Genomic DNA, 21,537 nt, shown 5'->3' with positions numbered 1-21,537 from the left:
GCTGCATTTTAGTTGTTTAACTTCTTTAACAGTTCGGTAGTTTCGTCCAGTGGTTCCAAACCAGTTTTACACTTTTACTCAGAATATATCTTGGAAGCAAATACTTATTACTTCACCACACTTATTTGATGCTACTTCACAGATTATTATTACGAAATATTATCAACAAATCAAATATTATTATAGATAAAGCTACACAGCAGTATAAAGAGGGTGAAATGACAGGAAGACTAATGATAAAAATGATAATTCATATAATTCTACAGACACACAAAAACATTTTTATTGAAAATGTCCCAATCCAGTGCAAATTGCAGAATGGATCTTCGTGGTCCATAAGAGAGTCACAAGTCAAACACGGCTGTTGAGACAAAGAACTGTTTCCATGGCACTGCATCAGGAGGCTCTCGCTCCTAAAACCATAATCCGTTTTCCCTCTTCATATCATTCTCAACCCCTGAGACTGAAGCACCTGTGTTCTCATTAAACTGGTAAAAGGCTGCTCTGTGTGATGTGAAATTGAATTTTAAGGCGAAGAACTCTAAACCAGACTGACTCACATTATCTACTCTCGGTTTCCCTCTGCTTGTAAAGTAACAATGAATGTCAGCGCTGTGAAGTAACAAACATCAACCACCAATTATTCTCCCTGTAACATCTAAACATCCTTTTTCTTTCACATTTATATCACCATATATTTCATCCTCTGCCACCCGTCCCCTGCTCCTATAACTCTAGATACCTCTTTTTGCTGTTAGCAACTGCCTGAATAATAATACAAAATGTCAACCTAGCTTCAACATAGACCGGGTCTGAAGCATCTAGGGCGAAGGACACTATAACTCTTGGGTTTGAAATGGATGTACTGTCAGAGCGCAGTGTCTTCAGAGCCAAAAAGCCTGTTGGCGATGGCCTGGCAGTCTGCAACAGAGGCTTTCCCATCAAAATCTGCCAGCAGGATGTCTGCGTCGAATTCTTTGAAGTAGTTGCTCAGCTCGTCGCCGTGGACAAAGACCTGAGGGGAGTTATGAAGAGTATTCAGATGAATATTGGAGAAAAATTTGTGTTGTATTTAGATTAAAGGGTTGATCGTCCTCGATTCGTACCCTCTCCAGCAGCTTGCTCTTCATGAAGGGCTTGACCACGTTGTATGTGGTGGTGAAATACCAGGGCTGGTGGGTAACGTGGACTGCCTTGAAACGGGCAGGGAAAGAGTCCTGCACAAAAACACACAAGGGATTTGAAGAAGATGTTCTGAGGTCTTGCAAAACTATGTTACCCTACAGCTAAAGTGCACTCTCAATACGTTTTGAGGGAAACGTTTTTCCTCCCGGAAACAATTTTACGTTGCAAAACTGAATAACAAATGTTACAAAACTACTATTTTAGGCAACAAAACATCGTGGTTTGGCTTAAAATTACTACTAAATTGAAACAATGTGCAACAAAAGAACTTGGTCGCGTTTAGGCATCAAAAGTGTTCGGTTTGATGGGACTCCAAAGTCTTCTGGGTAAATGCCCCGTTTGTTTTTACCCATCCACCACCCCGGCCTTCTCCTCTATAGACTTCCGTGGACTTATTGGTGATACGTTAAAAGCGAAAGTAATCCATGACACAATACGCTTACTTCGAAACGTAATTAACAATGCAGTTTTGTTGTGTGGTATTTCTTTAGGAGAAAGGGTTATGAGGTAGCACATCAAGAAATTCTCATCTTTTTCTTTGAGAGCCTGTTCAGACCTGCAACATGTCCACCATCTTCTTGAGCTCAGCCGGCTTTATTCCCGAGGCGTGCTGCATGGTGAAGCCCTTGAAATTCTCGATCAGGACAAAGCCATTGATCTGGGTTTCTTCATTCTCCAGCAACTTCTCCAGGATCACACAGTACGCTCTTAAGACCTGCGACACACAAAGACTTATTCTTTTTAAACAAATACTTCAGAATAATTTGCAGCCTCTTCGAAGTTGCTCAATGGAGCTACCTCATCGAATGTGATCTCCTCCAGGTCCCAGTTCTCGATGTTGAAAAGCAGCACAACGCGGCCGTACTTGTCCCTGCTGGGCAGAACCACGGGGTAACCCGCCTCGATGGTGCTGCGGACGGCCTCCGGGGTCATGTTCTCAAACAGCTCGGGATACTCCTTCCTGAAGCGCACATAACCTGGAGGACACACAACACACCCACAGTTTACTCGACTATCGAGCACGAGTTCCCAAACCCTTTGTGTTCAGTATGAGTGTTCAGTGCAGGTTGATGTGCCAAACACAATGACACCACTATGCATCGCCAGTGCTGCTCTGAGCCTCTTCATACCGAGGCACCAATTAACCCAGAGTGAGGGTGTGTGTGTGTGTGTGTGGGTGCGTGCGTGTTTTTACCCGCAAGCAGCAATTAACCCCAGAAAACAAGTTCACATCACATTCCCTTCTCACACTAACAAGTTCTGCTTCTCTACATTCATACATGTGTGTGTGTGTGGGGGTGTTTTTCAGCCATAGCAAGAAAAAAAACAATCCAAACTAAAACTTATTGTTCTATTTGGCCTTGAGAAGTTAGAGGCTGTGGTTACAGTTGACATCTACAGTATTGTTAAGGTTTAGAGTATTATACTAAAGTTTAGATCTAGGGGAAAGGGGAGCTTTAAATGCACGTTATTTGGCTTCAATTTGCCTGATTGAAGGCTACGGTTGTGATGATTGCTCAATAGTTTTGGTTGAACAATTACAAATACAATTTAGCAATGAGTCCTAAGCACACACACACAAACAATAAGCAAGTCATAAGCTTGGTAGGAAGTGTCAAACCACTCTGATTTGAATGTCACCTCCTCTCCCAGATCGACACAATCAGCACATGCGCTGTGGAGTTCCCAGGAGAACACTGTGAGTTCATGAGTAAAGTAAACTTGCTGTCCCATTTGGACACAAAGGAGGGCTTTGTCAGGGGAAACTTAGAAGCATCTCAAAGCCCCCAATTAATGAACACATGCCGCCCTGTCTGATGGGCAGGATTCATGCAAACCAGGGGCACAAAAGAGGTCTCACCCTCAATTAATGGAGCTACTGGAAAATGTCTGCAGAAACAGAATTTTCTCGGTTTGTCTCGCTACAATAGAACTAGAACTACTGACCCTTCATGAGCTCGTGGGCTCTGACGACTTCAAACTTGCGAGCTCTGAGGAAGCGCAGCATCAGAGAGTCTGGTTTGTCTCCGAAGTGCTCCAGCACCAGTTTGGCCAGGTCGTCTCCCTCCGCTGCTCTCTCCTTCATCATGGTCCGCAGGTCCTTCAGGGACGACGCTCGCCTCTCATCCGTCTCAGTCAGCTCATCCTTCGCCTGGGGGGGAAGAAAAGACAAACGCATTGAACAAAAGTTGGTTTTTTTTTTGATTTGAACTCCTCTGTCAATGCTGCCCTCCAGTTATTATTGTTTCACCTTTTGCACAGTGTGTACAGGCAGTTTGTGGCACGGACCAAACACCGGCCCATGATCCTTCACTGTCAAATGCTCCAGCTTAGACCTCATGGCCTGCTCCTCCTCTGACACCATACGGAAAGATCCAGTCTGCATAAGGAAGAGACAAGATCATCTATCCATCTTCACATTTGCCTCTAAGTTTCTTGGTTATATCGCCATACAGTGACAATTCAATTTGCTTGAAATCCTCCTTTATGTTTGTCTTTTACATCAATATTTTATGCCTTCGTGGCTGCAGTTTGTGAAACAACTCCAAATGCTTTACTGCCTGAATACTTCAATAGAAACTGATGACAATGACTTTTAAGTTGTGAACCCACAACCCAATCAGACTCCAAACGATGCACACCAGTGAACGGCTGGTTAATCTGCTTCACATGATTACAGAAAAGACTTAAAAACGGCTTACGGGTCCATCCAAGAGCCAGCATCTACTGGCAAAATACCAGCATTATGAGCTGACAGTGAAATCTCCCAGAACACAAACCAGTGAAGCGAGGCCAGACACTGACAAGAACGACTTAAACAGACACAAAGTGACACTCGAGTGCTCTCTCTTGATTTGTTGCGCAGCAGGTAAACTTACAGCAGCCATGGTTGCAGCGTCTCACGGCAGCTTCTCTGACACTGAGAAGAAAGAAGAATGGGCACAAAGAGAACATGAGCACATCAAGCCTTTCAGACACTTAGTTTGTTTGTGTCGGAGTTTGTTAAGGAGAGACCAGAGATGCATTGGTCCAGTTTTTGGTAAATTACAAAATCAACATAAATGATGAGCATGAATGAAACAGGTGGTGTTATATGGTAGCAAAAACAATATTTTGGATCAGTGAATATTGAAGTGGAAAAGTGAATTTTTTGTACTCATCAGTGGAGCAGACATCCTCTTACATAAGAGCCTGACCCAATACAGTAACAAAACAACAGATGTCTACTCACTACTCTCCCATAGAACTGAGTTACCTAACCCGGGTTTGTTCCTCGTTCATGACCATTACATCTGAATCACAGAGCTAAGCACAATATCAATGCCTGGTGATATTTGAAAAACAGAAGATAGTTTAACAACACTGGACCAGTGAGATTTGTGTTAAAGTGTAAGATTACATATGAAATCTTGGTGGGTGTAGATTAAACACCACAGTGGTGATCTGTCTTTTCACATCCAATGAAATCAAGTATTGTTTTATTGATTACTTCTTATCATCACACGATACAACACCAACATCCTTACAATGCTCATGATTTATCTTTATTTTCTTACCGATGTCGGGGTTATCTTAACTGAAGAGCAGAGCAGCCTTACCTTCAAGCAGACGGGATGAGAGGAGCAGACAGAGTGGCAGAGGAGACAACAAGAGGAGAGGGGATCAAGAGGGGAGGAGTTATTAAAAACGTCACTCAAAGTAGGATTAAAATGGCACAGTGGATTACAATGAGTGCTAATCTACATGATGCGATGGGATGGGGGAGGAGAGGTGTGCCGGTCTGGACCATCACTCTGTTACGGGGGTCCTGAGGAGCAAAACGTTGGACGGAACACATCAAAAGAAAAGAAAACTTTTTAGGAATCATATCGACATTACAGAAAACTTAAACTTAAACATTTATAAAACATATATCAAAAAAATCCTTAACAAATGATCACAACATAAAGCAACAGCAAAAATGACATTTCTGGAAACAACAAAGTTAGAGAAAACTAATGGACGACATAGAAAAAACTATTTTGTTCATGTGTTTTCTCCATTGTTGTGTGTTTTTGCACCTCTGAACCACTCTGGACTGGTCATTTTCAACACACTTAATTTTACCTTGAAACATAAGCAAATACAAACTCGAGGGGAATCTAAAGAATGAGAAGATACATCATTTAGACTATTTTTATGTATTTCATTCGTGTGCAGATTCCAGCTCCAGCTGTTTACCTCTTAAACATCACTTCATACTGACGGGACATTTGACCCAAAACATGTGACATGAAAGGTGGAATTTAAACTCCATAGTCTTGTGCCTGTGGGAATGTCATGAGAGACACGACCACCTGTGAAGCACCCACCAACTTCACATTACACATTCCTCTCCGCACATTCTTTGTAATCCTCATCAGAGGGAGCCACTTGTTTTGGGACCCACATTATGGATTCCTTATCCATGATTGCACAACATCAGATAACTTGACTCTCTCCCAGTGCCAGTCAATAATTACAGTAACTGAGAATCAACTTATGTTTGCTTTTTTGAGACTGATAGTTTGTCATATTTCCATCTGCATTGTCTCCATCTTTGTTACCTACAGCTATTAATAATTCTGATGTCATTTATTTTTTATTTTTGGAAGGTTGGTCGGTCCAGCGTCATTCCGTGAGCGCTGTTAGCACCGTTAGCTACGACCAAACGGCTCAGGCATCGCCATGTTGAGAGCCGTTGAGAGGCAATCGAAATGCTTCCAATCTCTTAATATGCACCTTTAAATATGTCCAATACTTTGTTTATGACCAAATACTTGCAAAATCAATGACCATCAGCCTCATGTGCTTTGTGTTTAGTGCTTAAAAGAACATAAGGGCCATCGCTGAGCTGATAGAAGAGGTTCATGAGCTGTGGGTGAACAGAGGAAACGTCCACCGACAACGGCCTCCCTCCCTCCTCCACACACTGAGGCCTCTGTCATCCAAAACTGGCAGACTTACTGTACTGCGCTGTTGGTCCTCTATCAGCACCTCTCATTAGTGGATGCTCATGAATAACCTCCTATATCCTCACAAACACATACAGGGGTTAACAATGCCTCCATGTGGCTGTTTCAAGTCTCTGGTGTGTACAGTTAAGGTTTTTGATGTGAAGGAATTCCTGACAGTTATTTCATACCAGAGTGAAGACAGATCAGAGATTAAACTCACGTTTTATGTTTGATTCGTTTTCTGATTCACCATCTGGTTTAAATAGATGTGCATTGTAGTCTGAACAACAAAAGGACCACAAACAACTTTCTTCATTTATTCGAAAGATTTGTCTTTTCATCATCTGATATTCGCCTCAATAACTTTTATCATGAATACAATTAAAGTCAGAGAGAGCTGGAGAGACTAAACACGTTTTACATCATTCCTGAGTGTTTGATGAGTTGTATCATTGAATAAGAGAAACAATAAACATATTCTGGGTTATTTATTAATGACGCCACAGTCACAATTTTCTAAAGGTATACAGATCCTGACACAAACTTCTCAAAAGTCTCTCCAGCTGTTAAAGCCGACTGCTGATCCAGCTGTGATCAGCTGATCCTCCGTCATCAGAAACAGACGTCGCTTCACGTGACGCAACTGAGGAAAGGACGTCTCATGTCTCTTAAAACATGTTTCCTCGTTCCTCTCTCCTCGCATGGTTTCCTCCATGCATCCCTGGTGGGAGGGACTAAGACGCAAGGAAAGGACCCAAGTGAGGGAAACGGGGATGCAATTAAGAGACTTGGGATGCACCCCTCGCGTCTCTTCACGCTTCCCTGGTGGGAGGGACTAGGACACAAGGAAAATGATGAATGAGAAGCTCAACACTTCCCCCTTTTGGCTCCAGTAATCTGCTGCAACCTTGACCCACATGGAATCAAAACCTCCACAAGTCAGAAACATTCTGCAGTAGCTCATGCTGTAATTTAATTCAAGCTTCCTTTTGACTAGAGGAAGAGAAACTGAAATATGTTCAGTCTGGTTTTAAATGGTGCACTGTCCTAACAATAGGCTCACTGGCACTAACACATAATGCCCATGACAACACTCGTGTACATTTCCATTCATGATTCGTTGATATGAAGTGTTCATCTTTCGAACATAACATTACACTTAATCTATCATATAACCGCTACTTGACTACACTTTAGTGCAGTTAACTGTGATATTTTGGGACATCATTAACATAAAATGTATCAAAATATCGATATGTTCAAATTGTATTACCTCATATCATTTAGGAACCTATCAATATACATCATTTATTACGATACAATAAATATTTGTTTAACATACTTAAAATGTGTAAATGTTATCCCTGAAAGAGTGATTTGAGTAAATTGAAGATGTTTGAAAAGAATGTCCACATTAATTATCAGCAACTTTCGCACACAGAAAATAAACAGGCAGACAATTCCTCCTTCATCTTTACTCTGATCAAGTTTACATAACAGACAACAAAGTTGTTTCTCTCATGAGATGAACAATCATAAGGCACAAAACAATACATGTAGGTCGACTTGACCGTTGATGTTTGATGACAAACAAATGATTCTTTTTGCACATTATGCACCAGTTGGTATTCTGGCAATAAGCACACTGATGTGATGTGTGGTATTTTTGCTGTGTAGGTTTTTGTAACAACCAACCCACAGCTTCCTCCTATTTGTTCTAGCATCTGACCATCACATGACTGTGATGGGTCTTGTGACTAAACACAGACTGTTCATAATTACATACATGGACTTCATATACTCGTAGACTTTGAGTGTCAGCAGGCTGAATTAAAGTACCCAATGTGAAGTACTGTGGTGTCCTGCTTGGTTTGATTCCTAGACACAAATACAAGTAGTAGGGGAATTGCAAACAGTATAAAAATAAATCCCACATATTTTCTTCATCATTGCATCTCTTCTCTGTTTTTGGGGTATAAAACCTCTCAAGGCATCAGGAAGTCAGTTTACAATACACTAGTTTACTGGACAAATATATTACATGTTGATATTCGAGAAGTATGAGCAACTTCTTCTACTTTAGAAACTACATCTTAAAGCAGTGCACTCAAATACCATGGTTTACCAAATACACTTTGGCCAGAGGGAACACCATGAAGTTACAAACCAGCTGTAAAGACCGTACCATATGAATCACTTCAACAAAAGGCACCAACAGTGCTTTATGGAAAGACGATGCTTCCAGTTGGAATTAGTTTCAAGTAAAATGTAAACATTAAAGATTGGGTGGGACTGATTTTCTGACCCGATTGAATTCATTATACGTACAACATGAACCTTTGTTCACAGTAGATTCCTCAATAGTGTCAAAGGTTATAGGCTCTTTTTTAGTTTGTCCAAAGCATGTCTCAAAACAAGGCAAGTGATACATGAGGGGACTCTATGAAATACTTCTTTCCTCTGTGCTTCTCTCAGCTTTTCAACAAACTTATCATTGCAGGAAGTGGTTCCTCTTTACATAAGCACCTCTTGAAAATAAATGATATACACTGTCCCGACTCCTCCTTTATGAATTTTTAAAAACTATACTAAAAGTAATACAACATCTGTTGTCATGCTCCCTTGGACATTAAAAGCTCTTTTAGAGTTATTTTGGAATGAAGAAAGTTTGTCTTTCAGTACAAAAGTAAAGTTTGTGTGAGCTGCAGGAGTTGCCACAGAGCGTCCGGGTTAAGTCCCGACGGCTGGTCTCCGTCTCAGCCCAAAAACGTCAGCGCTGCCATGATGCTGAAGCCCAGCAGGATGAAGAGCACTTTGAGGAGCTGCTTCCCGGGGGAGTTGAGCTCATGCGGGAGGATCTCCAGAAAGGTGATGTAAATAAACGTCCCCGCGGCGAGCCCCTCCAGCACGGCCTGGATCAGCGTCCCGGCCGCTAGCCGAGCCTCCATCACGCTGATTCCGACGGCGATGCCTATCGGCGACATCATGGCGAACACTCCGATGTAAGCAGCCACCCACAACGGACGGACGGCGCTCTGGACCAGCTTCACCGACAGGCTGAACACTATGATGCTTTTGTGGACAAGAATGGCGATGCAGATCTCCAATACCTGGAGGAAACAAAGAACAAATCCTTAAAAAGCTTCCATTGAAACAGAAACAATAGTTGATGTCATCTTGTAATTTAAGGTCATTGATGTAATTCAAAGGAGGAGCTGTGCTTCATAGCAAGATTAGATTTTTTTACATTAGCTTTATCAATGAAGTGCACAGATGTTCTGGTGTTTCATTTGCTGTATCATCATTATTTTATCCATTAGCTGTTTCTCATTTCATCCTAAATAACATGTAGAGTGTAGCAACAAATAAGGATATCAAAATATAAAGTAACATATTCTTAGATGTACTTCAATGGAGGATCTTTCCGTATCGCCCACTCCCAGGGGGCAACTGAATCATTTGTATAATCAGTTCAGCACATTGTTCTGTTTGGACAAATTTTGGACAGTTTTGGAGAATAACATGAACTCAACAGACTGATATTGTTTATTTAATTCACACCAAACTCTTCTGCACCTGTAACCTCATCTGACAGGGCTGCAAGAGTCCACCAACCACCTCCCGAGGACTCTTCTACATAACTGTAGCACGCTGAAAAACACAACCACTGCACGGATCAAATGACTCGATAAGCCGACTCTCGTTTTCATACAGTGACTTACTGCCAAAAGTTCATTTTTTTTTCTGAATGGTGAAGAAACATAAGAAAACACACAACTTCATGGAGATGAAAAGTCCTGAGGGCACATTGATGGTTTGCTCAGACTGCTTAGGTTGTCTTGTGACCACGAGGTGCAGATCTGACTCTCATGACAGCCGGACTCCTTTCCTGCCAAAGCGCCCTGAAGCTATGAACTGAAACCCTGCTTTCTTCTGGTTACATGGGAATGTTGTGAATAAGATTCCAACTTTATTCGTGCAGCACTTTTCTTAGACAAACGTTTACAAAATGCATGTCGTGTAATTGAGCCAGAAGACCCACAGAGATAACTTTAAATTGAAAAAAAATGGTTAAAAGTGTAAAAAGAAAGTGCCGAAAACGACAAATGCTGTATATTCTCTGGAACTTTGAGCAGATTGAAGGCCTGTTGAAGGGTTATGGAGCTGTTGTTCTATGAGCGGGTCTCCTTTACATTATTCCATTGATCTAAGGGTGGTGGTAACACACCAAGATATGATGCAATGCATTCACAAATGTAGGGAAGAAGAAAACTGCAAGCTCGCAAAAAGGTTTTTACAAATGTTTGCAGACGGAAATGCACTCGAAACACACAATGCATTATTGTGAGCAACAGTGGATGTAAACATGTATGTTTTTTTACAGGAAAACTCCACAGGACCCATTGAACATCAGGAGTTTCTGTCTTCTTACCTTCGAGTCCGTGCTCTGCAGACCGATGGCAAGACCCTCAAAAACCGAGTGGAGCGAGAGGGTGAGGAAGAGCATGAAGGAGCGGAAGGGGGAGTGAGCCTGAAAGTCAACATGGACGTGGTGGCCGCTGCCCTCCAGATCAGGGCTTGTTCCATGTCCGTGTCCGTGTCCGTGTCCATGTCCGTGTCTGTGTCTGTTGTCCGGTATGAGGGGTGCCCTTTCCTCCTGAGCCACTCGCATCTCCCGACAGTTCAGGACAATCCTCTCCAGTATGAGGACCATGAAGAAGCCGGCCGCCATGATGAACTCTGGAAGCGGGAAACTGGTCTGTTTGAGACCGACAGAGAGATTAATGCGCTGCAGTCTCCGTTCTATAAAGTCACGAATAAGGAAGCACTGCTTGTAAACACATTATAGTACAGTATGTCTATAAAGACCTGCAGTCACCCAGGATGGGATATCTAAAAGTGCGACGTCGAAAACAACAGGAATAGCTGTCTAAGTCACGAAGAACACACATGTTCTTACACAAGTTTATTTCATTCTTTCACTTGATCGAATAATAAATATAGCTGAGATATTATTTATTCTTTAAGAGAATAAAAACAGTAAATAAAATTGCCTTAGCTCTCCCCAGCTTCTCGAATGTGAGGATTTGCTGCTTTAGTTCTGTTTTCTATTATTATGAATTTTTACTGCTTTCTAAAATTGTATAGACGAACGAAATAGATTCATCAAAACAACACTGACATACATTTACATGACTGATACATTTTCAATAAAATAAATATTACATGTGATGATTTATTCACACCTTTAGTTTGTCCAAATCAATCAATACTTGGACGTACCTCCACCGACCGAGCATCCAGCTCAGCATTTATGTCTGACAGATAATCTGGAATGATGTCGAGAAGACATGCTGCCAGGAAAACCCCGCCGGCAAAGCAGCTGATCAGACTCAGAACTGTGCGGTGGGTGTCTGCAAATGCAAAGACAAAACATCTCTCATGTTTCCACATGAACTTACACACGATGGTTCAATTACTACACATAAAATGCAATTAAATGCAGAGTAAACAAAGCCTGTTTTCTAGCCTCAGTCATGTGTTACTCTGCTCTTGTGAAAATCTGTCAGTGATTCATGATCGTCTCTGTGAGTGAATGAGGCACGTTACATTTTCTAACTAGGTTAAATGTAACTAATTATCACTATAAACTGAGGGATTGATGGTACACCTCAGACATTGATCAAATCACCGCCATCCTTCCAAAGTTAGAACAATTGTTAGAAGATCATGTGACACATGATGATCATGAAAGCACAGAAGTCTAGTTGACTCAGCAATCACATGCGGATGTAAAGGAGAGAAATGATACTCTCACTTCCAAGTTCCAGTGAAAAAAGCCAAAGTTCACCATCCGGACACCCCTGCTGAGTCTGTTATTACACATTACATCATTGTCAGGTGACTCCAGGCAGGAGAGGAGGGTTTGTTAATGGTCGTAGTGAATTGACACATTCATGTTCACATAAATAACAATGTAATGGTAGAGGAATTAGTAAACAGTGTGAGCTCATCCCAATATATGGTGGCTGGTTGAAATCTACCCTGGTATTAAACACGTGACCACTGTTCTGTTATGAGTGGGTTAGTGGTTTCCGAGTCACGGTTGATGGAATCAATGGCGGTTCATCGACTTTACGACACTAAATCATGTGATTCAGTGAGACCGAATAAAAATGAAAACCGCAAATGAATGAGCGACTTCTCCTTTTTACTTCGGCATCGGTGTACTAAAGCAAAAACTAAGCCAATCAAATTTAACTGAGATTGGAGACGACTTCAATGCCCCGACTTCTTTAAAATATGAATACTTTAACAGTGAAGAATGCTATCTTAGTAAACACTAATAGTATACAGACCTGTCCCGTTTGTGTCTCTGAACCATTTGACTCGAGCAGGGATAAATCCAAAAAGAAGAGTTAAGAGCAACAAACCGATCAGAGCGCCTACTTTCACCTGCAGCACGAATTCCATTTTGTGGCATAAAAAGTGTGTCAGTTCAAGAGTGATGTTCGCTGCCTAACTGCACTCCCATTTCATGAGCTGTGCGGGAAGCCGGAGCCTGACAAGACTTCAGTCAGAGAGCTGCAGCAGCTTCTGTTGTGATTTGGAAGAGGTTCGCCAGTTTCGTCTACGGTGGCCGAGAAGGGTGAAAAAGGTAATCGCGAAAAACTGAACAGGGAACGTCAAGGTGAATATACTTTATTTTATACTTATAACAACAATAACACGTTTTTTAAAAACTTTTGTGTTTTTATCAGACCTTTAATACTAATCTGAGGTAGAAAAAGTACTAAAATTAAGTTCTTAAATTCAACTATGTAATACTATTAGGCCTATAAGTAAAACTCTTACATAAGTAAAAGTGCACAAGTATGAACACGTGGGCCTACTTGAAATGTCAAAAGTGACTGACATGTCCTTGTTACTTCAGTAAAATGTTCTCTGATTGAGATCATATTGTACATTATAAGATTAACAAGACACTGCTTTCAAATAAAATAAGGAAGTAAGGGGTCACAAGACAGAATTGTTGTCCATGCTTTTATAAAACCAGTAACTTTGATGTTGTATTAATTCATTTTTACAATATGTTTGGTGTAACTCTTGTTTGTGGTGGTTTCATTTTCCTCACTTTGTTGTTTACATTTTGAGTGGTTCCCAAATGCTTACAATAAAAATATCAAAGGCCAATTGTTGATCTCAACTTATAATACCAGTGTGTGTGGCTGTACAGCTGTACAGCTCACACAACATGAGGACTGTATAACACAGTAATACAAATGTTGGTAATCTATTAATAACATAGCATTTTAATAACCCATCAAGCTTGCATGTTATTCATGTTATGAGATCATTTAAGGAAAGACAACAGCCTTCAATCTTCTTCTAATTGTCTTTTTCCGTGGGTAACGTCATTCATTTGACTATTTATTTATTATTTTTAGACCAGCAGATGGTGCCCTCTCACTACATTTCAAGCCACACACAAGCTTACACACGCGCGATCGTAATCGATGACGACATTTTCATGCGCCGGATATGTTTCCCCCCCCGCCCCCCCACCCATCGATCAGAAGCCCCGAGTGCTGATGTGTTACAAGAAAGCTCACCGCAGGGAGACTTGTGAGTTTCTTCCTTGATGCAGTAACAATACAATCACGGAGAGAAGCGTGGGTGGGTCACAGGTCGATGTCAAAGAAGACGCAGCGGAAGAGATCGACAGCAGCGGGTCAGAGAGCGAATGGCGGTGAGAGAAACGGAGACGCATGCAAAGCTGCAACAGAGACACACAGTGAGAGACAGGAGCAAGTGACTGATTCACTGCTGCGTTTACTTAAAAACGGTTTACTACAGATGACGCTGCCGTGCGAGGTGACTCGGGAACAGTGAGACCAACACAAGCTGCAGAAGAAGCTAAAACAATAGTGTCTGTGTGTAGGAACGAATACATGTTTAAAATACATCTGATATATGTCATTTTTCTCCCCATTACCTCCATATTTTACTGAGCTGAATCACAGTTAAGATGTGTCAAAATGGGTAACACTTCCAGGTCATTAGTTTACTATTACTAGTACTACTACTACTAGTAGTACTATTACTACTACTACTCGTCAGTTTTGTTTTTGTAGTATCTTAATTAAACATTGTATTTGACTAATATACAAGTTTTTCAAAAGCAGCATAGTAAATGTGCACTGACAGATCTACAGCAAAAGTTGTAAATAAAGTAGTTCTGTTGACATGATTTTGTTATGTTTGGGAAATAATGAATCACTCAAAAATACGTATTTAATTAAAAAAATATATGATACACAAGAAAAGTGTCTAGAGCTACAAAATTGACTTCAAGTTTGTGGAACTTCCCATTTAAAAAAAACTAAGATATCTAAAACTTAAGCTTTCACCTCTGTTCTAATAATTCGATACCAATGCTATTTATTATTATTCAGGTTTTTATTTGTGATTAGCTGTAGGTCATATATTAATAAATCTAAAGCTGTGACAACACATAGCATTCACAAATCTTTAGCTTTTCAGATTTTTTTTTTTTATCAACTTATATTTACTGCCTTCAGAGAGCAGGAAGTTTAGCCAAGCCCCATAAGCTGTTTTGCACTGAAACGGCTCTCTGTGTTTTTGCCCCACAGCCCAAAGGTAAAGTTGGCACCAAGGGGAAGAAGCAGATCTACGAGGAGAACGAGGCGACTCAAAAGTTCTACACCAGAGTCATCCTCGGAGCTAACGTAAGAACCTCGACGGTGTTTTTGTGTCGTTGCAGTCAAAGGAAATGTCAGTGAGATGGACGCTGCAGGCCTTGACCGAGTGGTATCCCCTTTACCTTTAATTCTTTCTCACTGGATCAAAGCTTGTTCGTTACTTTAAACACACTTCCGTTCTGCAAGTTGCTTGAATCTCATGCAAGCTGCAGATCGTCAGTATGTTTTATGTGTTTCACATTATTTTCTGTCACATCAGTTATGAATTAGGGGTGGGCAATACAGATAACAGTCATTTTTAATTGAAATAATGATGAATACAACTTTAATATAGTAATATATTTTGAAATTGAATTGTAAAGCTGTCTGTTTTTGGCTACTACAGTGAATTAAATGCCTAAAAAAAGATGGTACTTGTACCACAATTCCCACGATGCAGTCCTGCTCGTTAGTTTGCAGCAAAGTTAGCAATGGTCTAATATTACTGAGGATATCAAAATAATGTATACTTTGATAGAAATCATATCGAAAAATCTACTGTAAGGCTGAAACTAATGATTATTCTCATAATTGATTAATCTGCAATGAATTTTTGTGATTACTAGATTGATTTTTTTGGTCTATGAAATAGAAAAAATGACGTTAAAATGATTGATTATCATAAAAGTTGCAGATCAAAAACGACTAATTGATTCCCACCACTACCATCACACTGCCATGTCATCCAAACCCATAAATACTCTGCTGTTTCTCCTCAGGCAATATATGTTTCCGTAAATCTTTTGGTTTTCTACAGTTCGTCCACATTTTCGACATGGGTGAGTGCATGTAATCGATATCATTTATCATCTCAATAGACCACACATCTGATACACGCCCTCCCTCTCCGGCTCTAACGCCTCGCATCCCTCCTGCAGCTCCTGTTTATGTTCGCACTAGCAGTGTATGTCGGGAGCTACCGCTCCATGTCGGCCATGGCCAAGCCAGCGTTTGCTGAGGACGGAAGTCTCCTGGACGGAGGAATAGACTTAAACATGGAGCAGGGAATGGCAGAGTAAGTAGTCCCCAAAATACAAATAGGGTTCAAGTATAGTGGGAAGAGGAAGTCTACGTCGGCATGAAAACAATGTTGCTATGTGAAACAACTTGGACGTGCACATGGTTTTCTATTCAGGTGTGTTTTGTGATCAGTTTTGTCCTAATCCTCTCATTGGTGGAGCATATTGAGCACAGGAAGCTTAACATAGAAATCAGGTGGCAGATCGTAAGCACAAAGCCAAGAGGACGTTAGCAGTCAGATGCTTTGTTAGTCCTTGCTGACGAGGGCAAATTTGTTCTATGTGCACAGAAACATAATTTTCAGTGATATTCTATTGTGTGTGTTCTGGTTTTAGGCACCTGAAGGACGTCATCCTGCTCACAGCCATAGTCCAAGTGCTCAGCACAATCTCCTCGTATTTCTGGTATCTTTGGATGCTGGTAAGACGATGTTCCTGATAACTCCTGTGAGATAGCTGTTCATTTTCTGCCCGATTCATTTTCTGCTGTCTTCTTGTCTCATAACTTGATCTTGTGTGTGTGTGTGTGTGTGTGTGTGTCAGGCCCCGTTCCGAGCCCTCCACCTGCTGTGGGTGACCTTCCTGGGCCCCTGGTTTATGGCAGACAGCCCGTCGGCACCAGAGGAAGTGAATGAGAAGAAGCAGAGGAGACAAGAGCGCAGACAGACGAAGAGATTCTGATGCTGCAGGGGCAGACGGAGCAGTATTTTTATACACAGAATCTAATATACAGATAGCGAGGAACTCATAAGTTATTCAGGAAGAAACTTTGTTGTTAAGTTAAACTCAATCTGATACTGTGGAATCTTCTTTTCCATGTTTGTTTGTTTTTTCTGCTTTCTTCTGTAATCCAATCTTCTCCCTAAGCTATTAAATGATGGGTTCTCTATTTAGATAATGTTACGGTCCAAATCTCATTCATCCTCATGCAGAGATTTAAGAGGTTTTTTTTTTTTTGCTTTTGCACAATCCCGCCACACTGCCCCCTGCAGATTTCCATCAAACGTTCCCACATGACACAGTGACGAGAACGAGTCAAGAAACCAGCTGAAGATATTCTGTCAGTGCACGCGTTGTCATGGCATGTCTTTTGTTTTCTCTTAATTTTATTTTTCCAAAAATCCCTTTGATGTAAAAGAATTGATGGTCCTTCGTCACAGAGCTGACTGTGTTTGTGAGCTTCTCAGTCTTCTAAGAATCAACTGGATAGACTTCAAGTTTTAATAAATAACTTTTTTTGCAATAAAATAAATCCCTCCAGTCAGTGGAGTTGATCATCACATGTGTTTCAAGAGTTTATTTTTGTTAACGTTCAGTCACGACTTGAAGTTCTGAGCGATCGTTTACATTTTCCCCAGGAGGCTAAAATTAGCTTTTTGTACCTTGATGAAATGAATCGAGCATAAGAGAATCTTTTTGTCTGGAGGAAGATGTGTAGAAATTTAGATTTCACATGTTTATCTGAACCAATCGTCTACAAAGAAACCCCCCCCCCCCCCCGTGAAAGCTTTCACAAAAATGTTCCTTGTGGCTGGAAAAAGGAAAAAGTTTTTGTTCTCATTGTCATACTTTCTTCGTTTCCCTTTTTCTCAATAGCACGGCATTGTCTCTGCTCTTACTTGGAGATGCAACACAAAACAAGTATCTCCCAAAATAACTTGCTGCATGTGAGAGTCCATGTCTTGGCTGCTGATTTAAGATGTCACGAAATGGTGACCAAAAAGCTCACCACAATTTTCCAAAGACCAAGTCGATTTTTTCAGATTTCTTGTTCAGTCTAACAGTCCAAAATCCAAAATGATGCTATTTACTTTGCTTGATAGATAAGCAAATTCAAACATTTCTGTTGCTTGACTAAGTAAGTCAGTGTTTCAGCTCGAGTATAGTTTTAACTGAACATATTCCAGTGTGTTTTGCAAGGATGTTCCCATTCCACATAGTCATGTAACCCAACCTGGATACTCGTTATTGTCATGCTTTTGATTTGAGCTATGAGTCCACGAAACAATACCAAGTTTAATCCTTTTAAATAATTAGTTTTTACTTCCTGCTCAATATTTGAATGTACATTTAATTGACGGGAGCGCTGCAGCCAAAGAATGACGTGGCAGCGTCAGGCGTTAGAGGACAGCAAGCAGGTTGTTATTAATAATTAGAATTTTAAATACAGTTTGAGATAATTTCAGATAATGAAATTAAGTGGAACATCACATTCAATTTACTGGCTGAAACAAATCAGACATCACCACCTGTGTTTTTTTCCAGTAACTCTTGAAGCATGCTCACATATCTGAGATTTAAGATTAAAGCTGACAAATCAGTGCGTAGATGACAGTTTAATCCCCAAATACGGAAGAATAGCCAACCGTTTTTCTGTTTCCATCCGGTGAGTTGAGCCTTGTCCTCAGGGGAAAAATGTTATTTATTATGAAGCCTGCTAAGTGACTTTACTCTTTTCTTTTCAGTGTTGACAAAGTGTATTTAGTGAGTATGTTCATGCTCAGACTCCAGAGATAGTGAGTGGGCTTGCAAAGCCCAGATCTGCTCCCAATACAATTACAGATTTCTCAGCTCAACAAGCAAAAACCTGCATTCAGGTTTCAAGAGGAATCACTGTGATGCTGTGAGTCCTGTTAAAAAGGAAACAAAGCAGAAAGGCATTTACAAAGTTTGCCTCGATTTATTACATACAAGAATTCAAACAGCTCTTTTCACCTAAATCTATACTCATCCTAAAGTCTTCAAGCGCTTTTTTCAAAATGACTGCTTTTAGCTTGCAAGCATCCTGCCCTCCTTCATTCCAGCCGTGTGGTCCTATACTGTCTCTATTATAGGGTTATAAACAAAGTAACCAAAATTAGAGCAGCACGGCATCCAGTTGTCAGGGCCAATCCCAGATGTGGGCTTTGAGAGGGACCATGTTGCAGTGTAATTTAGCACTGAGGCCCTTCTGAGTGTAACCCCACCCCCTCAAAACTCACATATGTGCTTTGTCTTTTCTGTTTGTTTTAACGTAGGAAGATGTGCAGAAATTGAGATTTTACATGTTTATCTGAACCAATCGTCTACAAAGAAACTCCCCCCCCCCCCCCCCCCGAGAAAGATGTAACAAAAATGTTCCTTGTGGCTGATTGTTGTTTGTTCTGAACCTTTTCAAACGCAAACTTTCTTCGTTTCCCTTTTTCTCAATAGCACGGCATTGTCTCTGCTCTTACTTGGAGATGCAACGCAAAACAGAGAAGTAGCTCCCAAAATAACTTGCTGCATGTGAGAGTCCCTGTCTTGGCTGCTGATTTAAGATGGAGAGAAAAGAAAAAGAGTGGGAGAGAGAGGTTCTTGTTTACCACGGCAGTAAAAAAAGGGTTCATCCTGACAAGATGTAATGAGGGAGTCGAAGCTGCATTCCATTTTCCAGGCTTTGTGTGTGAAAAAAAACAACCATAATACAAGCCAGAGAAAATAAATGCTTAAGTTAACAAAAAGCATTAAACCTGAGACAGAGAGTTGAAGTGGAGCCTTTTGTCTCATTGGCTCCAGCAGAACATGACCCTCACATTTTAGATTTTAGAGCCAGACAAAACAGGAAATTGGGGGGCATTTGGGCAACGGTCGAGCCTTTGACCCTTGAACTACAGCGCTCCCTGTCTTTGAAGTGAAGAGAGAGAGAATCACAAGCAATTACATGCGATGCAGAGTGCCTTCCCTTGAACATTTAGCCTCCACTGTGTAAACAGAATCAGAGCTCTCGGAGTGTGTTTGGCAGAGCGGTGGGTGTAGTCTGCTTAAAGTGTATCTCAAACTAAACTGACCCAAACACTTCTCACAGTTTGGGGTGCAGTGAAGGACTGGCTGGTATTAGTAGTAGTGCTGTCTCGCTAATAACAAACAAGCATGACTTTTTCCAGCATTATACTTTAACTTAAAGACGACACCGGCCAGGCAGCGTTCACAGCTCCCACCGTGGCCTTAAAGGGAAGCTGTCAAGAATTCCTGCTGCATTTAACTGTGTGTGTGTGTGTGTGTGTGTGTGTGTGTGTGTGTGTGTGCGTGTAACCATAAGACTTGGTGACAAACACTCAACCCTCCTCGGAGATAGTCACCTCTGTTTAACATCTCGCTCTGTCTCCTGTCAGCCGGTCATCTGCTCCAGTTTGTCACCAACTGCAAACCGAAGGCAAATGCACGACACCACAGAAGTAATGTCTCATCGCTCAATGTGCAGCCTTTAGCACATTAATATCCTATATTTGTTTATTTCATGGAACATGCTGTTGTTGGACTATAACGTAATTATATAAAGATGAAGTAGGTGTCTGCACATAAACACCTCCCTGAAAAACGATCTATCTCGGCGTCATACTGTTACATAAATCAAAAATAATACAGCGCACTTTTATATTGGAGTTAAAATGTAGCTCTACTGCCAAAGTGTGATCGTCACTGTAAGGCAACACCTTTTTTTAGATGGCCTCATGTTAATATTAAAATAAATACAAGGTGCTACATCCCGAAACACCGTCCCTAACTGCATCTTTCCCTGATGAGTACTTTTAAAGGGGAACTCCGCCGATTTTACACATTGAAGTCTGTTTGCAAATCTGGGGGAGTTTTATTACATGTGTGAAAAAAGTGGTATGAAGCCTTTTGTGGCTCCAGAAGCAGCTGTGTGAAATTTGATAAATTGCCTCATGTGATGTCACTTAAGTCAGCATCAGTTGGGGCTGTAGATGTAAGATAAAACTGTTGATGTGGAGTTGGAAAGAAGTGAGTTTACCAGACCTCTGTCAGTTGGAGGCTCCGTTAGCTGCTATACGACAAACCAAAGTGTCGGCAGTTGAGTTGTATTGTGGGTAATGTAGACATAAAGCACATAACTGCAACGTTCCTGCCAGTGACCTTTGTTTCATGTCATTCTCCGCCGTCGTCGTCTCCTCGAATGTTTCCTGTCTTTCTGTCTGCTATCAAATAACAAATAAATCAAGTGACAAAGCCCAATCATGTAAGCAACAAACATATTTGTCAGTTCTCCAAAAATGGGGTTTAAAGCGAGACTTGAAAACAAAGGCAGTGCCAGCAGGTACGACATTGAGAGCTCCGGCATCAGTAAAGCAAAGATTCTAACTCTTAAAATCATCAACATCACGACAGAAACATCCTTAGGATCTCATCGGGATCTCTTTGGTCATTTATATGAAGTTACTCAGCGTTTTCTGCCAAATCCTCACTGGGAGGGTTCTGCACTTGAAGGCATAAAAGTCGTGTTTTGTGCATTTACATTTGCTGGCTAAAGCAACGCCATGCAGCTGCAATCATGAATAAATACTGTAACTGTCAGTGAGAGTTTGCTTCACATTATTCTTGATTTGGAGAAACATCACAAGTGGATACATGTATTTGAGGTGATCGAATAACAAATCCGCAGACGGGCAATCATTGTACTGTAATCTCTCTAATTAAAGCATAAAATACTTCACAAATAAGCTCCCAACACCGCATTAACACCCCAGCAGCTGATATTAAGAGGATCCAATGATGAGGTGCACCCACTATGTTGTAAACTCTCAAATACATATTGTTCCTGCGCACAGCCCACAT

At 41.0% G+C, this 21,537-nt stretch overlaps 3 protein-coding genes across 3 annotated transcripts; 1 reads left to right on the top strand and 2 right to left on the bottom strand.

Moving 5' to 3' along the window:
- Positions 1–868: 868 nt before the first annotated feature.
- Positions 869–3,571, bottom strand: LOC306795856 (retinaldehyde-binding protein 1-like; the record flags this gene model as incomplete). The annotated part of the gene is made up of 6 exons (XM_079294530.1): positions 869–1,015; positions 1,107–1,217; positions 1,742–1,900; positions 1,984–2,162; positions 3,133–3,337; positions 3,437–3,571. The coding sequence occupies 6 exons, from the start codon at positions 3,569–3,571 to the stop codon at positions 869–871; spliced, it is 936 nt and encodes a 311-aa protein (XP_079150656.1).
- A 4,050-nt stretch (positions 3,572–7,621) lies between these two features.
- On the bottom strand, positions 7,622–12,704 carry slc39a1 (solute carrier family 39 member 1). Its single transcript, XM_079281942.1, has 4 exons — positions 12,521–12,704; positions 11,445–11,575; positions 10,594–10,920; positions 7,622–9,271 (listed from the first exon to the last, which is right to left on the bottom strand). Exons 1-4 carry the CDS (start codon positions 12,633–12,635, stop codon positions 8,918–8,920), a joined length of 927 nt encoding a protein of 308 aa, XP_079138068.1. The 5' UTR covers positions 12,636–12,704; the 3' UTR covers positions 7,622–8,917.
- A 1,028-nt stretch (positions 12,705–13,732) lies between these two features.
- On the top strand, positions 13,733–17,212 carry tmem208 (transmembrane protein 208). Its single transcript, XM_079294181.1, has 6 exons — positions 13,733–13,911; positions 14,816–14,911; positions 15,643–15,702; positions 15,802–15,938; positions 16,279–16,363; positions 16,486–17,212. The coding sequence occupies exons 1-6, from the start codon at positions 13,906–13,908 to the stop codon at positions 16,621–16,623; spliced, it is 522 nt and encodes a 173-aa protein (XP_079150307.1). The 5' UTR covers positions 13,733–13,905; the 3' UTR covers positions 16,624–17,212.
- Positions 17,213–21,537: the final 4,325 nt, after the last annotated feature.

Source organism: Melanostigma gelatinosum (assembly GCF_949748355.1).
Source record: "Melanostigma gelatinosum genome assembly, chromosome: 2".
In the NCBI taxonomy this organism is placed as follows: domain Eukaryota; kingdom Metazoa; phylum Chordata; class Actinopteri; order Perciformes; family Zoarcidae; genus Melanostigma; species Melanostigma gelatinosum.
Note: the sequence above shows the minus strand (reverse complement) of the source record. Positions and strands in the feature narration are given on the sequence as shown.

Coding starts and splice junctions, on each gene's coding strand:
- slc39a1 (XM_079281942.1), bottom strand. CDS start 12,635: ATGGAATTCGTGCTGCAGGTGAAAGTAGGCGCTCTGATCGGTTTGTTG. Junction 11,576..12,520: donor CAGAGACACAAACGGGACAG/GTCTGTATACTA, acceptor TTGCATTTGCAG/ACACCCACCGCACAGTTCTG. Junction 10,921..11,444: donor TGGATGCTCGGTCGGTGGAG/GTACGTCCAAGT, acceptor GGTCTCAAACAG/ACCAGTTTCCCGCTTCCAGA.
- tmem208 (XM_079294181.1), top strand. Junction 15,939..16,278: donor ATGGAGCAGGGAATGGCAGA/GTAAGTAGTCCC, acceptor TTCTGGTTTTAG/GCACCTGAAGGACGTCATCC. Junction 16,364..16,485: donor TCTGGTATCTTTGGATGCTG/GTAAGACGATGT, acceptor TGTGTGTGTCAG/GCCCCGTTCCGAGCCCTCCA.